A 20,219-nucleotide genomic window follows, 5' to 3' on the forward strand; every position below is an offset into this window, starting at 1 on the left:
TCTCATGGAACTGAATGAAAAACTGAAATGTTCTACGAACAGCTTTCGATAAATGTAAAGTGTTACGTTGGTATTAAAAGCTGTTGAATATGTAAAGTTTATAAATAAAATTGAGAATGGAAATGGGGAATGTGTCAAAGAGACAACAACCCGACCATAGATCAGACAACAGCCGAAGGCCACCAATGGGTCTTCAATGCAGCGAGAAACTCCCGCACCCGGAGGCGTCCTTCAGCTGGCCCCTAAACAAATATGTATACTAGTTCAGTGATAATGGACGCCATACTAAACTCCAAATTATACACAAGAAACTAAAATTAAAAATGATACAAGACTAACAAAGGCCAGAGGCTCCTGACTTGGGACAGGCGCACAAATGCGGCGGGGTTAAACAAATGAATGTTTTGGTACTGACAGATGACGTTAGCTTTTGTATTCTGGTGACAAATACTGATAAACAGATATTCAATGGGGTTCTTATTATCTAAATGACTAAACTTTTTCTTCTATTTTTTTACTTTCAAATGACACCTTGAAAGCATACAAAACTTAAGGACTAATACTATTGATTTATCTTGTATAACATCCGATGAATTTTTAATTTACTTGTGGGAATTTCCAAACTTGAGAATAGGTTTGAAAATGAAACTATGCATTATTAGATTTTACCAAATGTAAATTAAAACATTCTTAATGCTTGCTCAACTTCACTTTTTATTAACTGAGAATTTACGAATTTCAATATTTTTTTAATTACAGAATATAGCAATGATACCAACTGTATGAAGTTCAAATTACCAGAAGAATCTTCACCTGGGAATACATTACCTGGTGCAGATGTGTTCGTTTATATAACAAATAGGCGGAAAAGACCAGACGGCAAGCGAGGTAGACGAAGACGGAGGAGAAAGCGGCAAAGAAAAATTACTATTAAAGTTTCTTTATTAAACGAGCAAACCCGCCACAAAAAGTTCATATCTCGTTTACGCTTTCGTCCTAATCCAGATAAAAAATGGAATAAATTAGTATTGCCGTTTTCGGTAATTAAGAAAGCTAATCAATTAAAGGAAAGAGTTTTAAATCTTTGCATTGATTGCAAAAGATGTAACAGAAACACTCAAATTATTTTACCACTCAAGACATCAAAGAAAAGACATAAATTTATGAAAACAAAACACTTAAATAAGACGGGAAAACCATTAAAGCTTCGAAAGAAAAGGCCATTTTTAATGTTTCATAAAAAAAAATCTATACAGAGACAAAGGCGAGATACAATATCATGTAATAAAGATAATCTTGTTAATCAATGTTGTCGTTATAAAGAATATATACGTTTCTCCGATATAGGCTTAGGCGACAGGGTTGCATATCCAGATGGTTTTTATAAAACCGAGTGCATTGGATCATGCTCACACAATTCCACTAATGTAGACACAAACTCGACAAATTCTAGACAGTGTTACCCAAGTAAATATAAACCATTACAGACGTATTTAGTTTTCGACAGTAGTGTTACCTTTTTAGACATTCCAAAGGGACAGATTGAAGAATGTACCTGCCACTGAAAAAGACTAACATATTTTCGGCGTTGTTCTCTTCATGAGCGTATTGGTTCGATGTAGCACGTTTGATCTCCAGAAAGAGCTGATACTCTACAATTGCTCCAAAGGAACACAGAATAGAGCATTTGAGCTGATACAGCTTGCAGAAATATAAGATCTATGCGGATATTGTGTTTCATTGAGCAAGATTTGCTTTGTAGCGATATACATTTATGTTCTAAGATGATAAATGATACTTTCAGTCTTTGCTTTAAATAACTATGAATATGGCTTCAAAAACACGATTCATATCAGCAAGCAAGTTATGTGATCTCCAGATATTAAGAGAAATTACATTTTTGTTTTCTTATGGAAGAAAGACCAACATTCCGAATAAATAAAACAGCATCGACTGATCAAGAAAGTTGCGCAAAGTTTTGCTTAGAGTTGTCGTATTTTTCAGGCGACTTTAGGTTTAGTCAAAGGCGAGTCAATTTTTTTTTCTGTAAATTGCAGTATTATTGTATCTGTACATGTGAATGTTTTGTTTAAAAATCATAGAACCGGTGAACGTGTTACTGTGCCTGTTTTCGTATCTTGAACGTTTAATAGTATAAACTGCTTTATTTACATACATTGTATTGCATGATTATTATGCGGAATCTCATTTATTCCATAACGCGAATGTATCCTTCGTTTAAGCAGCTCCCATCAAAGCAGAATACAAATCCAGCTTTTGTTTTTTTTACAAGAGTTTTTCCCGATGAGAGGACAATCCATTCCTTGCATTTACAGGAGGAACTGATATAAAAGGTGTTGAATTTATTTTGTTATGCTATAACAGTCATATACAAATCACGAAAACGCGATTTGTAGTTGTGCTTTTAACAAATTATTTTAACATATCTTTTCTAAACAGACTATTATATTGAATTGATGGAAAGCTTTCATTTTTGTTAAGTTTCGAAATCTAAATTTCTTCAAACTTAATCGTCATTTGAATAAAGATTTAATTTATTACAGAAAAATTATGTTTTGAATTTTGTTCACATTTTCGTAATTTTCTTTTTCTACCTCTGTTGATTAAGTTGGCATTTGTCAACTTTCAAATATTTCGTGTACCAAAAACTGTAAAAATGACCTTGATATAAAAACTTAAAGGCGATTTCCCCATTGTCCGACAACATGGTTTGAGCCATTGGAGATTACAGAACTTCCCTTATGAAACACACGACGATAACCTACCACGAAATATTAATGTCTTTTTTCATTGTTATCTTTCTGTTCTCAAGCCTATGTGGCAATGTTGTGAATTGAATGTCTATTAAAGTCTGAAAGTTTTACCTATATCGATTTACCTTGTAACGTTTAAGTTTCCTCGGCAGTATTCGAGCATTTATTATGCATGTGCATTTATCCGTTTGATGCTGGTTGACCTAGTTTAGAAACTAAATTTTCTTTTGTAAATGTATATATCTATCTACCAAATGAATGGTGAAAATTTTTTCCTATTTCGTTTGCAATTTGGTAATTATGCTCTTAAAGACAAATTTATTCTCCATCATAAACTTTTGTTGCTAAAGGAAGTAAAATTAATGTAGCGTCATTGGAACATCTGTATATGCATGATCCAATACTAAAGTTGTCAACTCTTTATCTATATTAAATATAGTTATGATTTTTTTTCAAGCGATTAAAATCACAGCCTACTTGGCAATGTTGCTCGAGGAGACAGTTCATTAGCATGAATTATTAAAACCTTTGAAGTAATGCTCACGATTTTTTTGCATTTAGAAGTTTATTGATTGGACTTTTGTAAACGCAATATTAGTATTCATCTTCAAAATATTAACTGATAATTATTTTAATAGATAATTTACTAAACACGATCCTAATATATGAAGATGCTGTTGTCGCTATCGTTTTCAGTAAGTTAACGCTTGCTAACCGTAGTATGAAGACATCCAGGAGAGTCCCGAAAATCACATAAAAGATAAAACATGAAGCAAGAGTACGTCAAAAAAAGAAAATATACATGTATCCTACTGACTATTTATTCCGTGAACATTATCTTTAATAATAATAATTTGAAACTTAACCGATCATACAAATTGTCCAAATACCTTTAATATGATTAAATGTTTAAAAGTTTGATAATGGTTAATTATGTTTCAAGGATATCACATATTTAATTAACTATTAAGGTTACAATAATTACGCATCATAACGATTCGATTCGTCGTACGGAGGCACTAGGAATTATGACATTTCAATTGTATACCTTATCCAGAACTAAATTTGACCTCACCCCGAATTACAATTCAATTTATTGTGAAGATACTAATATTCATATATTTATAAATGAATTAAAAAAATACAAGTTCATGTACGTGTAGAGATATACGGGTTTTCTTTTAATATCTGGGTTGAAGACTTTGATTATTTCTTTACCTCTTCGTGACATTCTATTTTTCACTACGCCTTTTTATCGGACAACTTTTTGTATAGTATTTGATTAATGTATTTTTTTAAACAACTTGCGTGAAAAAATGTATTCTACTTTTTAATTTCCCCAGTTGATATTTTAAGGAATTACTAAGAAACTAAGATTCTAACTCCCTTAGGTAACGTTGACATAAGATGAATTTCGCTATTCTTTTTAGGTAACTTTTGGTCATAAAACTCCTTAGGTTTTTACGATTTTTTACATTCCTGGCATTTAAATCTTTGGGATTATGCGTTCCTGATGAAGGTTACATAAGGATTTCGTGCGTCGGAAGCCCTTTTCTGGATTTACCTTCATTAGGAATGCTCAAACCAGAACATTTGAAAGCCAAGGATATTTGAATACCTGAACATCCGAGTAACTGTTTAACCAAAAGGGACCTGAAAAGTATAGACAAATTCATCTAATTCTCAATGAAGGAGCTGTTACTTTAGTTTCCGAAATAATTTCTTAGTTTATCAACGGAAATCTTGTCATTGCCGAAGCACTTTGGTATGATTTTTAGTATCTATCCTTTTAGTGCAAATTTAGTGCATATCAGATTTTAATGCATAATTTGTAGTTTTAACATGTAACTGATTAGAAATTCAACGGATATAATACTTTTTCAGCAAAATTCGGAAAAGCGTTCATGTAAAAACTAGTTTGTAAATTTAATTTTTTACAGATATTTCATGTACAAATGTCAATATGTATTAATTAAAAAAAAAACAAAGAAGAGAAACTATATATTATTTATTTTTTATTTTTCATTAGATGACTTTATTTTTCTTATTTTTTTTAAAGATTGAATTATTTATGTCTATGCCTTAATGATTAACTTATTATTATAAATACTTGTAGTATGAAATTAGAGTTATTTAATTTTCTTGCCAGCAATCATAGTTTAAAAGAGACCTTTTTGTCACTCGAATATATGTTTTCTGGATTCATTTGCTATGCTATAATTCTTTAGTTCTGTTGAGCAGTTACCATATGAAAGAAATTGTTAATGAAGATAGGAATGATTGTTATCTGATGTAATGTTACATAGTGATATTTATTTTTATTGATGTGTCATGAGTATAAAGAAATGCTGGGTGTTGTATGTATGTCTTATATTTTTAAATTTAAGAAAATGAATGTTTCAAGAAAGGTTTACTTCTTTTGTCTTCTAATACTTGTAATTTAGTTTACACTTATTACTTTTAAATAATGTAATCTGCCCTTGACAGATTTTTTCTCAAACTGTTTATTTAATTTTTTTTTTTTTTTACTTCAACATTATATGATACAAATATTTAATATCCCAATAACTTACCTGCAAGGTTAATACAGAAATACTCCCCAGATTAATAACGCTTTGTTTTCTTTTGCATATCAGTACGTGTGTGTAGAAGTATGCATTTAATGATATTAGTATTCCCATGATGAGTAAACGAACACAAAAGATCATTTCATAATAGGGACGGACTCTTCGCATGAAGCAAAGAAATGACAACATACATTAAAATACGCAAACAGTGAAGAATTTATTGAGTATTAATATATGCAAATTTATGGGATGGATACTTGAAATAATCAATACAAAATGAACGCAAATATACAAAATTTTAACTGCAACGGTGTTAACATATCACGTTAATGTTGTCAATAAGATTAAAATCGAAATATTTAAATTATATATATGATTTTTACATTAATATTTTGAAAATACTCAAAGACCGAAGCACGAACATTTCAAAAATTTAGTAAAATCGTACGCTCTGTCTAAAATAACTGAAAACTCATATTTTTATTACTTAAGGGGTAAAAACTGACCCTTTAAATAACATAATGATTGAAATGTTCCATATAATAACAACTTCTAATTAATTCATAATCATGAAAATACAGTGAGAGCCCGTCAATATTCTGATATGGTTCGTTTCATAAAAGATTGTGTTATCATTTAATGATGTCAGTATAGAGATGTTGATTTATTTATATTTTGATGTTACTGTTTGATCACTTTGTTTCAGACAGAGATGTTCAAAAATAAAATATATTTATAATTTGAAGTTCCTTTTAATCAAAATTGAATACAAATTTTGAAGGACGTTTGTTTTAAGTTACGGATTTCAGAATCGTTTTACCTCCAGGAACGCTACACAGATCTTTGTCATTTAAGTTGTATACACACTTCTCCTTATTCTGATAGTAATTGTCCAAATTAGCATTAAGTACATTTAAAGGAGTATGTTTGTTTTAGTTTTTTAGTTCACACATTAACGACATGAACTTTGTCCTTAAGATGTTATAACCAAACAATAGAAATAAATAAAACGAGATGAGGATTACCGCAATGAGATAGCAACCGGAAGACACATAACATCATCAGGCATCCAATATTAATATTAACATCTTTTCCGCAAGTTTATTGTTTTCTGTTTGGTAATAATTTAATAATAAGATCTATTTTATTACATCTTGTGATCCGTTTATTTGGCAATCGCCAATGGCAGTCAGCAGGGTTTAAGAACATCAGTTGTTCAACCTGCTAGTCAAATGCGTTTTGTTAAAATATATTTTTTCACTCATTTTGGTCTTTTGGAAATTGTTGTTTGTGCTGTATTTAGACCGTTCTACCAAGAAATTTGTTTTGCATGCACACGTATAAAAATTTCGGTTTTTATCCAACGCAATCATAGGTTTGAACGTTGTTTTCAATTTAGACTTGTTTATATATATATATATATATATATATATATATATATGAGTCTTAAAGATTGTGTAACAATACCGATATCGGTATTGTTACACAATCTTTTAGACTCATATAATTTTCCCTGTTTGTGTAGTATTGTCAATTTTGATGATCCAATACCTATTAAGTTTACTGGTTGGTAGATTCTTATAGACTCTATATATATATATATATGACTATGACAAAAAGATATATATATGACCGTACAAAAAGAGGAAGAAGATGCATGTCCCAAGGGGCCAAATAAAAATACATAAATCGAAGAAAAACTTCGAACTTTATTTGGCCTTTAAACCTTTTTATTCGAGCGTCACTGATGAGTCATTTGTAGACAATGCGCGTCTGGTGTACACAATTATATGCCTGGTGAGATTATTTACAGGCAATGCCATGTGTTACAGACAATGCCATGTAAAACAAAAACTACAACAAGACAAACAACAGTCCACATAACATTATATAGAAAACTTAAATTGAGCAACGCGAACTCCAACAAAAACTGAGAATGAAGTAAGGTGTTCTGTAAAAGGGAGGATAGTTCCTACTCAACAAGTGGTATCATCATAAAATTCATGGCAAGCGAAATTCAAAAAGTAAGTCGATTTCAGTGATGTGACAATAAAGGAAAATATGACAGTATAGTCACAACTACAAATGGAAAATATCCATGGTCATATGTGTCTAGATAATAAATAACGGTAAAACAACTCATGATGGCACCGGAAGACCTTCACAGGGGATGAATTCAACTTTATAACTATTTAGAGTTGTTGGTTTAATAGCTTGCTTGTAAGCAGAAATCCCCCATTAGGCCCTGGAATATCAACAGGGAGATATATAGTCAACATGCCGGTGATGTTGGAATTTTGTCACGTAAAAATGGAAAGTTCACTATTGTAAAATTGACTGACCTTCATTGTCAGTTTTCTCAATGTTAAGATTTATAAGAACCAGTCTAATTTGTATCTTGTGTAACCTATATTTTGAGTTCAATAGGATAGATGCAACCAAAGAAGTCACAAAACTTGGACATTTTCTGTAAGATTAAACAAGCTATTTGTATATTGTAGAACGTAAATCTAAAGAATAAAGTCAGTCTCTTTTTTATATTTTTCTTAACAATGCCTGTAATTGAAATAAAAGAACAGACCGGCAAAAGAGGACCACAGATACTTCTCATAGGATCGTTTGTTGGCTGTTGAAAACACAACCGGTGTAACGTTAAAATTATGTTGTCAAAAGAAATAAATCAAACGTCTTAATGACGTTAGTTTCAAAGAGTTTGATTTGTTCATTTTTAAAACAAGGATTTTTGATATCTTTGTTTCCTAATGGATTTTTTTTCACGTCTTCTCATCAATCAGCAGTTCGTTACGATTGCTGCAAGTATCTTTACTTACTTTGTACTCTTCCTTAAGCCCCCGTCACACTAGACCAAGACCATGAAGATCCCACTACGATCCGTATAAAAAAATAAGATCGCGGTGGGATCGTACTATGGTCGGCTTGCATATTCAATATTTCATAGTTTTCATGTTTATACGACGACCTTGCTTTGATCCTGATAAGATCCTGCTACGATTCCGCTACGATAGTAACACGTTCTAGTTACGATCATGTCACGCTCTTGCTACGTCTAATTAGACCTTACCATGACTTACTACGAGTCGACTATGATCGAACCACTACTCCACTACGTTGTCACTGATCTCTTCATTTGTCCATGTGTGTCCATGGCTGAACTACAGGTAGAAATTATTGAATCCGTTTTTTTTTTTATATCAACAGAATGAGGTCGTACAATTATCGTGGCTAGGACGTAGTAGTATCGTACTAAGGGCGACAAGCGCGTAGTAGTATCGTACTATTGTCTTCCTCATTGTAGTATAATCGTATCAATATCGTATATCGTAGTAGAAGCATAATAAAGACATAGTGAAATCGGGATAGTTGCAGTGAAATCGTAGTAAGGTCGCAGCGGAATCTTTTCCATTGGCTTCATGATTGCACCACGTTTCCAATACGATGCTTCTATGCCACTCCCGATCTTACTACGTCCTTACTACGACCTTCCTTCGCTTCTACTACGACTAGTTTTGGCCATGACTGCACTAAAAATGTTTTGAGCATGATCATGAAGACCTTAGCACGTCCTTACTACGACCTTACCACGACCACCACAATCTTACTACGACTTCAATTTTTCATAATTTCTGAGGTCGTAGCGGGATCGTAGTCCTAGTGTGATGGGGGGTATTACACAACGATCAAAAATACAAAATAAAGAAGGATTTTGAATCGGGGTCAGGCTGTGTGGTTGTACGTTTCTAAATTCCCATTAATCCAATCATGTCGTGTATGATTCTAAATTTAAAGACAGTTTAAGGAAATAAATCAAAATTTGTTTCATATATAAAAGAATGTCCATCGTAGATGTAAATATTTTGATTAAGGAAGGAGTAAAAAAAAAACTCATTAAAGAGACCATGCTTATAATTTGGAACGCCTGACGCGCGTTTCGTCTACATTAGACTCATCAGTGATGCTGAAATCATGATAGTGAGGAAGGCCAAAACAAGTAAGAAATAAATGAGCATTAAAAACCAAAAAAAAAAAAAATCCAAAATGTTTTGCCAAATTCGGCTCAGGTAATCTATGTCGGGGGTAGATAATCCCTAGTGAAATCGAACTATATATTCAACAATTTTTAAACAATAAATTAATAAAAATGCCGTATCGATGATATCTCACAAAAATGCTGACTACTAGGCTGGTGATACCCTCATGTAAGAAACGTCCACTATCAGTGGTATAAACGCATCAAAGATTTCAGACTTATAAATATAATCATGCTTTTTAAATCTAATTGATTCAAACAAATAATTCTCTAGAATTGACTTGATCAAGATGCTCGATATTTTTATTCACAACATATTTGTTATATTATGTTTGGAGGACGTGTTTCAACTTACAATACGCATTCCTATTGGAACCAATTGTGCTCTTTTTTTGACAATTTGTTCCTTTATTCATATAAGAAACACTTCATACAGGAGTTTTTAAGGAAGAATGAAAAGAAGCCAGTATTATCCTTTGACTTTACGTTCCGCTATTTGAATGCTGACATCTTACTAAATAATTCAAAGTTTGGTGACTAGTATGTTGAATGCACCTATCTCATTGAAATTTAGATAACAGATACCACAGATGCCGTTAAGTCTGCCTCTTATTTTGACTTGCATCTAGAAATTGACTATGAAGGTCGGCTAAGAACAAAACTTTACAAGAAAAGAGATGATTTAAACTTCCAATTGTGAATTTTTCTTACTTATTCTGTCAGCATCTGCTTATGGATTATATCTCTCCCAGTAGATACAATTTTCCAGAGTTTGTGTTTCCTATCATGATTTCTTCAAAGAAGGTTACTACTTTTTGCTTTTGAACCAAGGTTTCCAAGAGGTAAAGTTGAATTCATCCCTTCGAAAGTTTTATTGATGCATTCGTGGACGTAATGGAATATCTATGTCACAGATGACCATGGATATTTTACAATTGTCGTGACCACAATCCTGCCCTTCTACCTCGATGTAACATCGCTGACTAAGACTTATCCCGATTTTGTACATGATCATGAGCAACACGACTGGTCACAGGCTTAGAGCAGGATCTGTTACTCATTTCAAAGCACCTGATATCACCCATAGCTTTGTTTAAAAGAGGTTCGTGCTGCTTTTGCTTTAGTTTTAGTGCTTTTTTTGCGCGTGTTTTTTTTAATATTTTCAATATGAGTGTTGTTTCTACCGGTGTCAGTGTTGTTTATCCTCTGTCCAAAAAAAAAACAAGTTTCAATTTTAAATTTGTCATCAGTTTAAGGGTTAGATCATTTACTGTTACATGACCGATGGTTTACGAGTTTGGGGATATCTTAGGTTTAGTTACATGTAAAAGTCAATTTCCAATCCCCTTTTGCGTGATGCTTTATCAAATAATATAACTTATCAACATACTTTATAGGAGTAACACGGATGCCATATGTAGAGCAGGTTCTGTTCGCCCTTCTGAAGCACCTGAGATCACGCCCAGTTTTTAGTTGGGTTCTTGATGCTCAGTCTTTCGTTTTCTGTGCTGTGTTTTAGACTCTTATTTGTCTCTTCTTCCTTTTTTCGATTTGCCATGGATTTGTCAGTTTCTCTTCTACTAATGAGTTTTGAATGTCTCTTTGGTATCTTCCACCTCCTTTAAAAAAGGGACGAAAGATATCAGAGGGACAGTCAAACTCATAGATCGAAAACAAACTGACAACGCCATGGCCAAAAATAAAAAGTCAAATAGACAAATAATAGTACAGATGACACAACATAGATATCTAAAGACTAAGCAGCACGAACCCCCCAAAAACTAGGGGTGATCTCAGGTGCTCCGGAAGGGTAAGCAGATCCTGCTCCACATGTGACACCCGTCGTGTTGCTTATGTTATTACAAATCCGTTAAATAGTCTAATTCAGTAGGTCACATTCGTGAAAAAGGAAGGGTATTGTAGTCACGACATAAGGAACATATCCGATATCATCTGTGAAACGGTTATTCCATAACGGTCAACCAACTCGTGATGGCGTCCGTAAAATTTGCGAAGGAATGATTTCAACTTCACCATTTGGAACTCTTGGTTTAATAGCTTCCTTGTGAGCAGCAATCCTCTATCAAGAAAATCATGATAGGAAATACAAGCCCGGGAATATCGTATCAATTGGGAGATATATACTCCGTATGCAGGCGCTGCTGGAATGTTGCTACATAGAAATGGAAAGTTCACAATTGGGAAGCTAAAATCATCTCTTTTGTCGTAAAGTTTTGTTTTCAACCGACCCTCATTGTCAATTTCTAGATGTAAGTCAAGATATGAGGCAGACTTAACTGTATCTGTAGTATCCTTTATCTCTAGTTCGATGGGATAGATTCGTTCAACATAGTCACCAAATTTTGTATTATTTAATGAGAGAACATCATCTATATAGCGGAACATAATGTTGAGTATATTGCTAACTTCTTATCTTTCTTCCTAAGAAGTTCCTGTATGAAGTCAGCCTCATAATAATAAAAAAACAAGTCGGCAAGAAGAGGGGCACAATTGGTTCCCATTGGAATTCCGACAGTCTGTTGAAAAACACGTCTTCCAAACGTAACAAACTTGTTGTCAATCAAGAAATCAAGCATCTTGATAATGTCAGTTTCAGAAATTTTTTTGTTTGAATCAGAGTGATTCTTTACAAAGAAGGATTTATCCCTCCCCAAGACAAGATATACTTGTATCTACGTTCGCCATTATTTTTAATGAAATAAAGTAATACCAACTATTTCAATTTGTCTTTTAGTTTGGAATGGGGAATATTTGTGTAAAGTGTAGAAAAGTCAAATGTTTTAATACTATTGCAAGATGAGAGAGTCTTAGATTGTATGTACTCTAAAAGATCTTTGGAATTTTTTAGTATCCACATCTGATTCACGCCACTTCTAGAATAGACAGTTTCACAATAACTTTGGAGCCCGGCTTTGATTGCTGATAAAATAGATGTTAATAATTTAGAAAGAGGTTTCGTGGAGCACTTGGAAGACCCAGCAATATACCGTTGTTTGTAAGGACACTTATGTAGTTAAGGTATCCAATACAGTGATGGAAGATCCAGTTCTTCATCTTTGGTTGAAATTTCAAAGAAACATAGAACATACCTATAATTATCCAGGATTTCCTCTTTGGTAAGTGTCGTGAGGGTATATGTTTAGTTTCCAAGTGAATTGTCAATACCTAATTCATTTATCAAGCAGTTTATGTAATGATATTTACACACAAAAACGATGTTGTTTAGGTCTCTATCTGCTGGGACAACAACATATCTGTCATGGAGGTAGGACAAGTGTTTTGCAACATTTGGGTCTTTAAAAATTGACATAGCGTGGGTATTGATTTGTTTCAACGACCTCACAGCCTTAATCCATTCGGAAAGAGTATCTACATCTTCTTTCTCGCGTTAACCCATTGCCTGGCATAATCCTCGACTGAAGGCTTTATATTAATCGTATTTATTTGACAGATTTTTATCAAGCTCGATACCACATTGAACGCCTGTTAAGCCATTATTGACAAAAGGATCTAGTGTTATCTTACCTTGATCACGACTGACTGATACTGAATCTTCAAAAGTATATTTATACTACTGTATATTAAATCTTATGAACAATTATAAATACATGAACCGTTTGAGTCATTTACAACTTTTTAAAATATAAGTTATTCAATATGTGTATTATAACATGTTTATGCCGACTGTGTTTTACTTGACGTCCAAAAAAGGAGTGAACCATCGACAGGTTAAGCATCTCCAGCTAACTAGACATAAACATGTCAAAATAAACAAATGACTTTATAACAGGTTTTGTTCAGGTCGTCATTCTTAGTGACTTGGACTTTGAAAATGCATGACGCAAAATGTTTATCTTGCGAGAGATGCTTTACCTGTCGACGCACGAGAGTTCACTCATGTTTAAGAGTTTGTGAAATACTGTTGTCACTCCCATATTTATTACATGTAAATGTCTATTGTATTTTATTTGGAATATTAGGTACCTCTTACTGTGAAAGTTATATAATTGTAAATTATGATTTCAAAAGAAACTAATAATTATTTTAAAATTGCTATAATCCAAATTATCTTTTTTATTGCTTCTCTTTAAGACATTTTTGTATCGCTGCTTTGTTACCTCGAAAAGATCTGATCTACCCGCCTACTAACTATGATCCGGAGTTATTAACCAGGTTATTTGACCCGATATTTCAAATTTGACCAGACTTAAACATCGTATTTACAGACATTCTTTGATAAGGAAACCCATCATATTAATACGATAATTAGATGACATTTCTTTTCTCAGTTTATCAAGTTTGTTTTATATGTAATATTGTGAATTGCCGACAATTTTTACATTTTTCCTTTGATCCTACTACATGTACGAGGGGTGGACCAGGGGGATACTGTCTCCAACCTCCCACACCCCAGTCTCCCACCTCCCATCTCCCAGTCTCCCACCTCCCATCCTGTAACATTAATTTTTCTCCCACTGTTTAATTGTACCTATAAATATACATGTACTTTCATAGAAATTGATCCAATATCCACCCATTTTGGTGCGAATCATATCTGTGGCCTTACATTAATTGATACTGTGTTCTGTACGCAATGTTTTAGTTTTTTTTTTCAGAATTGTGTTTATTCCAGGGAAACCTTTATCAGAGACCACCCCTTTTGTTTTCTTTTCAATTTATTTATTTTTTTATTACTGTTTTAAGTTTTTGAATAGTTTTTTTATTTTTTTAATTTTCAATTTGTTAATTTGAACTTGAATTTTGAATTTTTTATTTGCAAACTATTTCATAAAATTGAGAATGGAAATGGGGAACATGTCAAAGAGACAACAACCCGGCCAAAGAGCAGATAATAGCTGAAGGCTACCAATGGGTCTTCAACGCAGCGAGAAAATCCCGCACCCGGAGGTGGTCCTCAGCTGGCCCCTAAATAAAAATGTGTACTAGTTCCGTGAAAATGGACGTCATACTAAACTCCAAAACACATAAATGAACTAAAATTAAAAAACATACAAGACTAACAAAGGCCAGAGGCTCATGACTTGGGACAGGCACAAAAATGCGGCGGGGTTAAACATGTTTTGTGAGATCTCAACCCTCCCCCTATACCTCTAGCCAATGTAGAATAAAGAAACACACAGCGATACTCACAGTAAAACTCAGTTTAAATGAAGTCCGAGTCCGATGTCAGAATAGGTAACAAAAGAAACTGAGCAAAATGACAATGATACATAAATTAACAAAGGACTACTAGCAGTTACTGACATGCCAGCTCCAGACCTCAATTAAACTGATTGAAAGATTATGTCTTCATCATATGAAAATCAGGCACAATCCCTCCCGTTAGGGGTTTAGTATCATTCCATCATAAAATATACGAGAAGAACAAAACCCGTATCATGCCAACAACTGGTTTTAGAATAAATGTGTTTATTTCCGATGTAAAGACCCTATGAGTGAATCAATATTAATACCAAAATATGCAATCTCAATGACTTGAGAACAGTATCGTAACTATATCCCTTCCGACTAAATCTGTTTAAAGGTTTGGTTAGCTTGTGAGGTGAATGCCGACATTTTTGTGCTTTGTAAAGAATATTACCATAAAAGATTGGACGTGTTCAACCTATTTCAATAAATGTTGAATTAAGTGTTCCATGGTCATGATGGCAAGACAGTTTTGTCATAAGAATATCAGTTTACATATGTGGTTTACATGATGGTCATTAATTAGTTTTGCACAGTTAAATATTTAGTGTATTTGAAAGATATTTCATCAATACAGTGTTTAGCTCACCTGACCCAAAGGGTCAAGTGAGCTTATCTCATCACTTGGCGTCCGTCGTCGTCGTCGTCGTTAACTTTTACAAAAATCGTATCCTCTGACACCACTGAGCCAAATTAAACCAAACTTGGCCTAAATCATCCCTAGGGTATCTATTTTAAAAAAAATTTCCGATGACCCTGCCCACCAACCAAGATGGTCGCCATGGCTCAAAATAGAAAATAGGGGTAAAATGCAGTTTTTGGCTTATATATCTGAAACTTAAGCATTTAGAGCAAATTTGACATGGTTAAAAATGTTCGTCAGGTCAAGATCTATCTGCCCTATAATTTTCAGACGAATCAGACACCCGTTGTTGGGCTACTGCCCCTAAATTGGTAATTTAAGGAAATTTTGCTGTCTTTGGTTATTATCTTGAATATCATAATAGATAGAGATAAACTGTAAACAGCAGAAATGTTCTGCAAAGTAAGAAATCAGCCTGATCATTCCATCGTTTCTATGACAGTTCGTATAATCGAAAAAATATACCACAAGACTAACAATCCTCAACTTGCAACGCCTCTCCATAGACAAAAAGATTACTACTGGATTCGACAATTGGGAACTGCGACCCCATATGGTTGCAATGACAAAATTGATGGTATAGGTATTCTATATAGTCCTTCCTGTAGCTCGGTGAATGTAATGAATATTTTCAACTCTACTCCTTGACGTAGACGCAGTCATGGTCATCGTCAATATACATCACCTACTTTGCATGATGTCTCTATTAATGACTTGCTGCCATTTATACAAAAGCCGTTAGGCATTCATCGCATTCGCACGAAACTGTATTCATTACCCCTTTCAAAACTTCATTCTCTGTTTAATTTATGTTTGGAAACCACTGTTACAAACCCTCATTCAAACCAATACAAACTTACAGCTATCATTTCGGATATTGCAAGTCACAGACTTTTCAAACCAGTTCGCATTGGAAAAGATGAAAAAGAGAAAAGATCTTTTCTTAAACTTTCCTTTGCCAACAAAGGTCTCAATGGCGTCAACTTAGGCAATATCCTTCATCATAAATTAGTTCAGTCGAAAATACCACCTTATTTTAAAGATCAGTCTGTACCAATAATTTCTTATACCTATACCAAACCTATTGCAACTAAAATTTTCAATAATAAACACGTTTTGCAGGATCTCAACATTGACGACTTCAAGTCTAAACCTCCTGATTGCACCTGTGCTAGTTCCCAATTCACATATAATCCGGCTGGCCACGTTATTACCGGCCAACATTGTCAATAACACTTCCCTGCGAAATTTCTTATCCAAAGGTCCGAAATATCGTGAGCCTAAATCCATCAATTGGAAATACAACTTCAAAATACTGATGGATTCAGTGGAAGATTATGCCAGGCAATGGGCTACACGCGAGAAGACGTAGATACTCTTTCCGAATGGATTAAGGCTGTGAGGTCGTTGATACAAATCCGAATTAAGAAACTAAACGGGCATATCAATACCCACGCTACGTCAATTTTTAAAGACCCAAAGTTGCAAAACACTTGTCCTACCTCCATGACAAATATGTTGTTGTCCCCGCAGATAAAGCCCCAAACAACATCGTTTTTGTGTGTAAATATCATTACATTGACTGCTTGATAAATGAATTAGGTACTGACAATTCACTTGGAAACTCAACATATATCCTCACGACACTTACCAAAGAGGAAATCCTGGATAATGATAGGTCTGTTCTATGTTCCTTTCGAATTTCAACCAAAGATGCAGAACTGAATCTTCCATCACTGTATTGGATACCTAAACTACATAAGTGTCCTTACAAACAACGGTATATTGCTGGGTCTTCCAAGTGCTCCACGAAATCTCTTTCTAAATTATTAACATCTATTTTATCAGCAATCAAAGCCGGGCTCCAAAGTTATTGTGAAACTGCCTATTCTAGAGGTGGCGTGAATCAGATGTGGATACTAAAAAATTCCAAAGATCTTTTAGAGTACATACAATCTAAGACTCTCTCATCTTGCAATAGTATTAAAACATTTGACTTTCTACACTTTACACAAGTATTCCCCATTCCAAACTAAAAGACAAATTGAAAGAGTTGGTATTATTTGTTTCATTAAAAAGAATGGCGAACGTAGATACAAGTATATATATATATCTTGTCTTGGGGAGGGATACATCCTACTTTGTAAAGAATCACTCTGATTCAAACAAAAAATTCTCTGAAACTGACATTATCAAGATGCTTGATTTCTTGATTGACAACATATGTGTTACGTTTGGAGGACGTGTTTTTCAACAGACTGTCGGAATTCCAATGGGAACCAATTGTGCCCCTCTTCTTGTCGACTTGTTTCTTTATTATTATGAGGCTGACTTCATACAGGAACTTCTTAGGAAGAAAGATAAGAAGTTAGCAATATCCTTTAACTCTACGTTCCGCTATATAGATGATGTTCTCTCACTAAATAATACAAAATTTGGTGACTATGTTGAACGAATCTATCCCATCGAACTAGAGATAAAGGATACTACAGATACAGTTAAGTCTGCCTCATATCTTGACTTACATCTAGAAATTGACAATGAGGGTCGGTTGAAAACAAAACTTTACGACAAAAGAGATGATTTCAGCTTCCCAATTGTGAACTTTCCATTTCTATGTAGCAAAATTCCAGCAGCGCCTGCATATGGAGAATATATCTCCCAATTGATACGATATTCCCGGGCTTGTTTTTCCTATCATGATTTCCTTGATAGAGGACTGCTGCTCACAAGGAAGCTATTAAACCAAGAGTTCCAAATGGTGAATTTGAAATCATCCCTTCGCAAATTTTACGGACGCCATCAAGAGTTGGTTGACCGTTATGGAATAACCGTTTCACAGATGATATCGGATATGTTCCTTATGTCGTAACTACAACACTTTCCCTTTTCACGAATGTGACTTACCGAATTAGACTATTTACCGGATTTGTAATAACATAAGCAACACGACGGAGCAGGATCTGCTACCCTTCCGGAGCACCTGAGATCACCCCCAGTTTCTGGTGGGGGTTCGTGTTGCTTAGTCTTTGGTTTTCTATGTTGTGTCATCTGTACTATTATTTGTCTGTTTGTCCTTTTATTTTTGGCCATGGCGTTGTCAGTTTGTTTTCAATCTATGAGTTTGACTGTCCCTCTGGTATCTTTCGTCCCTCTTTTATGATCTACAAATAAGTCGAACATGACCAAAATTGTCAATCTGTAACAAAAATCTTCTCCTCTTAATCTACTTGGCCAAATGGAATTAAACTTAACCACAATTATTATTAGAGTATCTTGATTGAAAAATGTAACCGATGACCCTGCCCTACAACCAACATGGTCCCCATTGGTAGAAATAGAACATAGGGGTTTACTATAGAAGTCTATGGGAAAAATGTAAAAAAAAAATAATTTCAAATGGTCACAACTTGAAAACTAATTTAAATAATGATAAGGGGGTCTTCAGTAACTATTATAAGACTACAATGAGATGACTTGATTTTTTTTCCAGGGGGTGCAATTTTTTCAGAGGGGGAGGGTGCTAATAATCTCTCCTTGATATGTTCCATTTTCAGAATTATTCAGTGTTACTTTTTCTATAAACCATTATTATATCTTTTCTTTCAGCATACTTATATTGGGTGAATGCCCCCAGGCCCGGCAGATTAGTCGGGTTCAGGGGAACCCCTGCCCAAATTTCTTTTGAAGGGTGTTCCATAAAAAAAATTAAAGGCACTTTCAGCACTATACAGGCCCTGGGTGAAATTCATTTTGGAGCGGAGGAAAGGAATTTTTTTAATCTTTGTTAATTATCTTGAATATCATTATAGAATGAGATATACTTTAAACAGCAAAAATATCAAGCAAAGAAAGATCTACAAATAAGTTAACACGACCAATTGGCAATTGACATCTTATTGGAGTTATTGTCCTATAGAGTTATTTACTGCAATTTATGTGTAATTTTTGTAAATCTTTTCAAAAATCTTCTGCTTTTAATTCAACTACTGGGCCAAATTAAACCAAACTTGGCCTCAATCATTATTAGGGTAGCTTTATGATTTTGACCATATTTTACATGATTCCCAAAACCACAGTAGATACAAGTGAGCGACACAGGCTCTTGAGAGCCTCTAGTTCTTCTTTCATTTTGTAAATTACTTCATATACTTTTTTCTGAGTGTTTCTAATAATTATCTCTTGTATCTGTTCATAATGTATGTTATCATTCAATTGTTTTTCACCTTCTTTGAGATAGTCGGAAAGATTATCAATGACTGTTACATTGTTTTTATCCACTTTGTGAATTATGATATTTTCATCTTGTTTTAGATTCTTGAGGCAGTTCCTTTCTTGTAGTGAAAGGTTAAACTGTTTTTCGGTATATATCTAGATAATTCCATTTTCGTATAGAAATTGTATTTTTCAATAGAGTTATCGGCAAACACCGGCACCGAAAAGTTTGATTTCTCCTTGAAGGGATGAACTTTACTCTGAAGATTTGGATTTTCAAGGAAAAAGAATAAGAGTCTCAAATTCCTTTCAGTTCTTTTGAAATCTTTCTTTATTTGTTTTATGGATATTTTTGTAGTTAGAACAAAGTTTAGTCCTTTAGCAAGATCTAGTATTTCCGGTTCTGATAATGTTTTAGATGTAAGATTCAGTACAAATTGCTTTAGTGTTTTGAGCTTGATTTGTTGTTTATGTAATTTTATTTTATTTATGACGGCTTGAACTTTTCAATGTTTTTAGTCTTTTACTTTTTTGTTTATTAAGTCTTCTATGTTTAGGCCATAGATATAATTCGCATAAAAATGGGTGGATATTGGTTCAGTTTCTATGAAATTAGGCCAGGTATATGATTCACACCAAAATGGGTGGATATTGGATCAATTTCAATGAAATTATGTCTTGATCTTTAAAAATGCTGTATAAAGGTTTAAGAAAGTCGAGACCAATCTTAGATCATTTATGAT

General features: G+C 33.7%; 1 protein-coding gene across 2 annotated transcripts in view; it reads left to right on the forward strand.

Annotated features, from left to right (window-relative positions):
- The window catches only part of LOC127730167 (inhibin beta chain-like), a 36,367-nt gene extending 30,285 nt beyond the window's left edge, over positions 1-6,082 (forward strand). For both annotated transcript variants that reach the window (XM_052238424.1, XM_052238426.1), the window contains one exon: positions 760-6,082. In XM_052238424.1, the coding sequence (XP_052094384.1) occupies positions 760-1,565 (806 nt within the window). In that variant the 3' untranslated portion in view covers positions 1,566-6,082. The remainder of the gene's footprint in view (positions 1-759) is intronic.
- Positions 6,083-20,219: the final 14,137 nt, after the last annotated feature.

Source organism: Mytilus californianus, unplaced genomic scaffold (assembly GCF_021869535.1).
Source record: "Mytilus californianus isolate M0D057914Y unplaced genomic scaffold, xbMytCali1.0.p SCAF_2, whole genome shotgun sequence".
In the NCBI taxonomy this organism is placed as follows: Eukaryota; Metazoa; Mollusca; class Bivalvia; order Mytilida; family Mytilidae; genus Mytilus; species Mytilus californianus.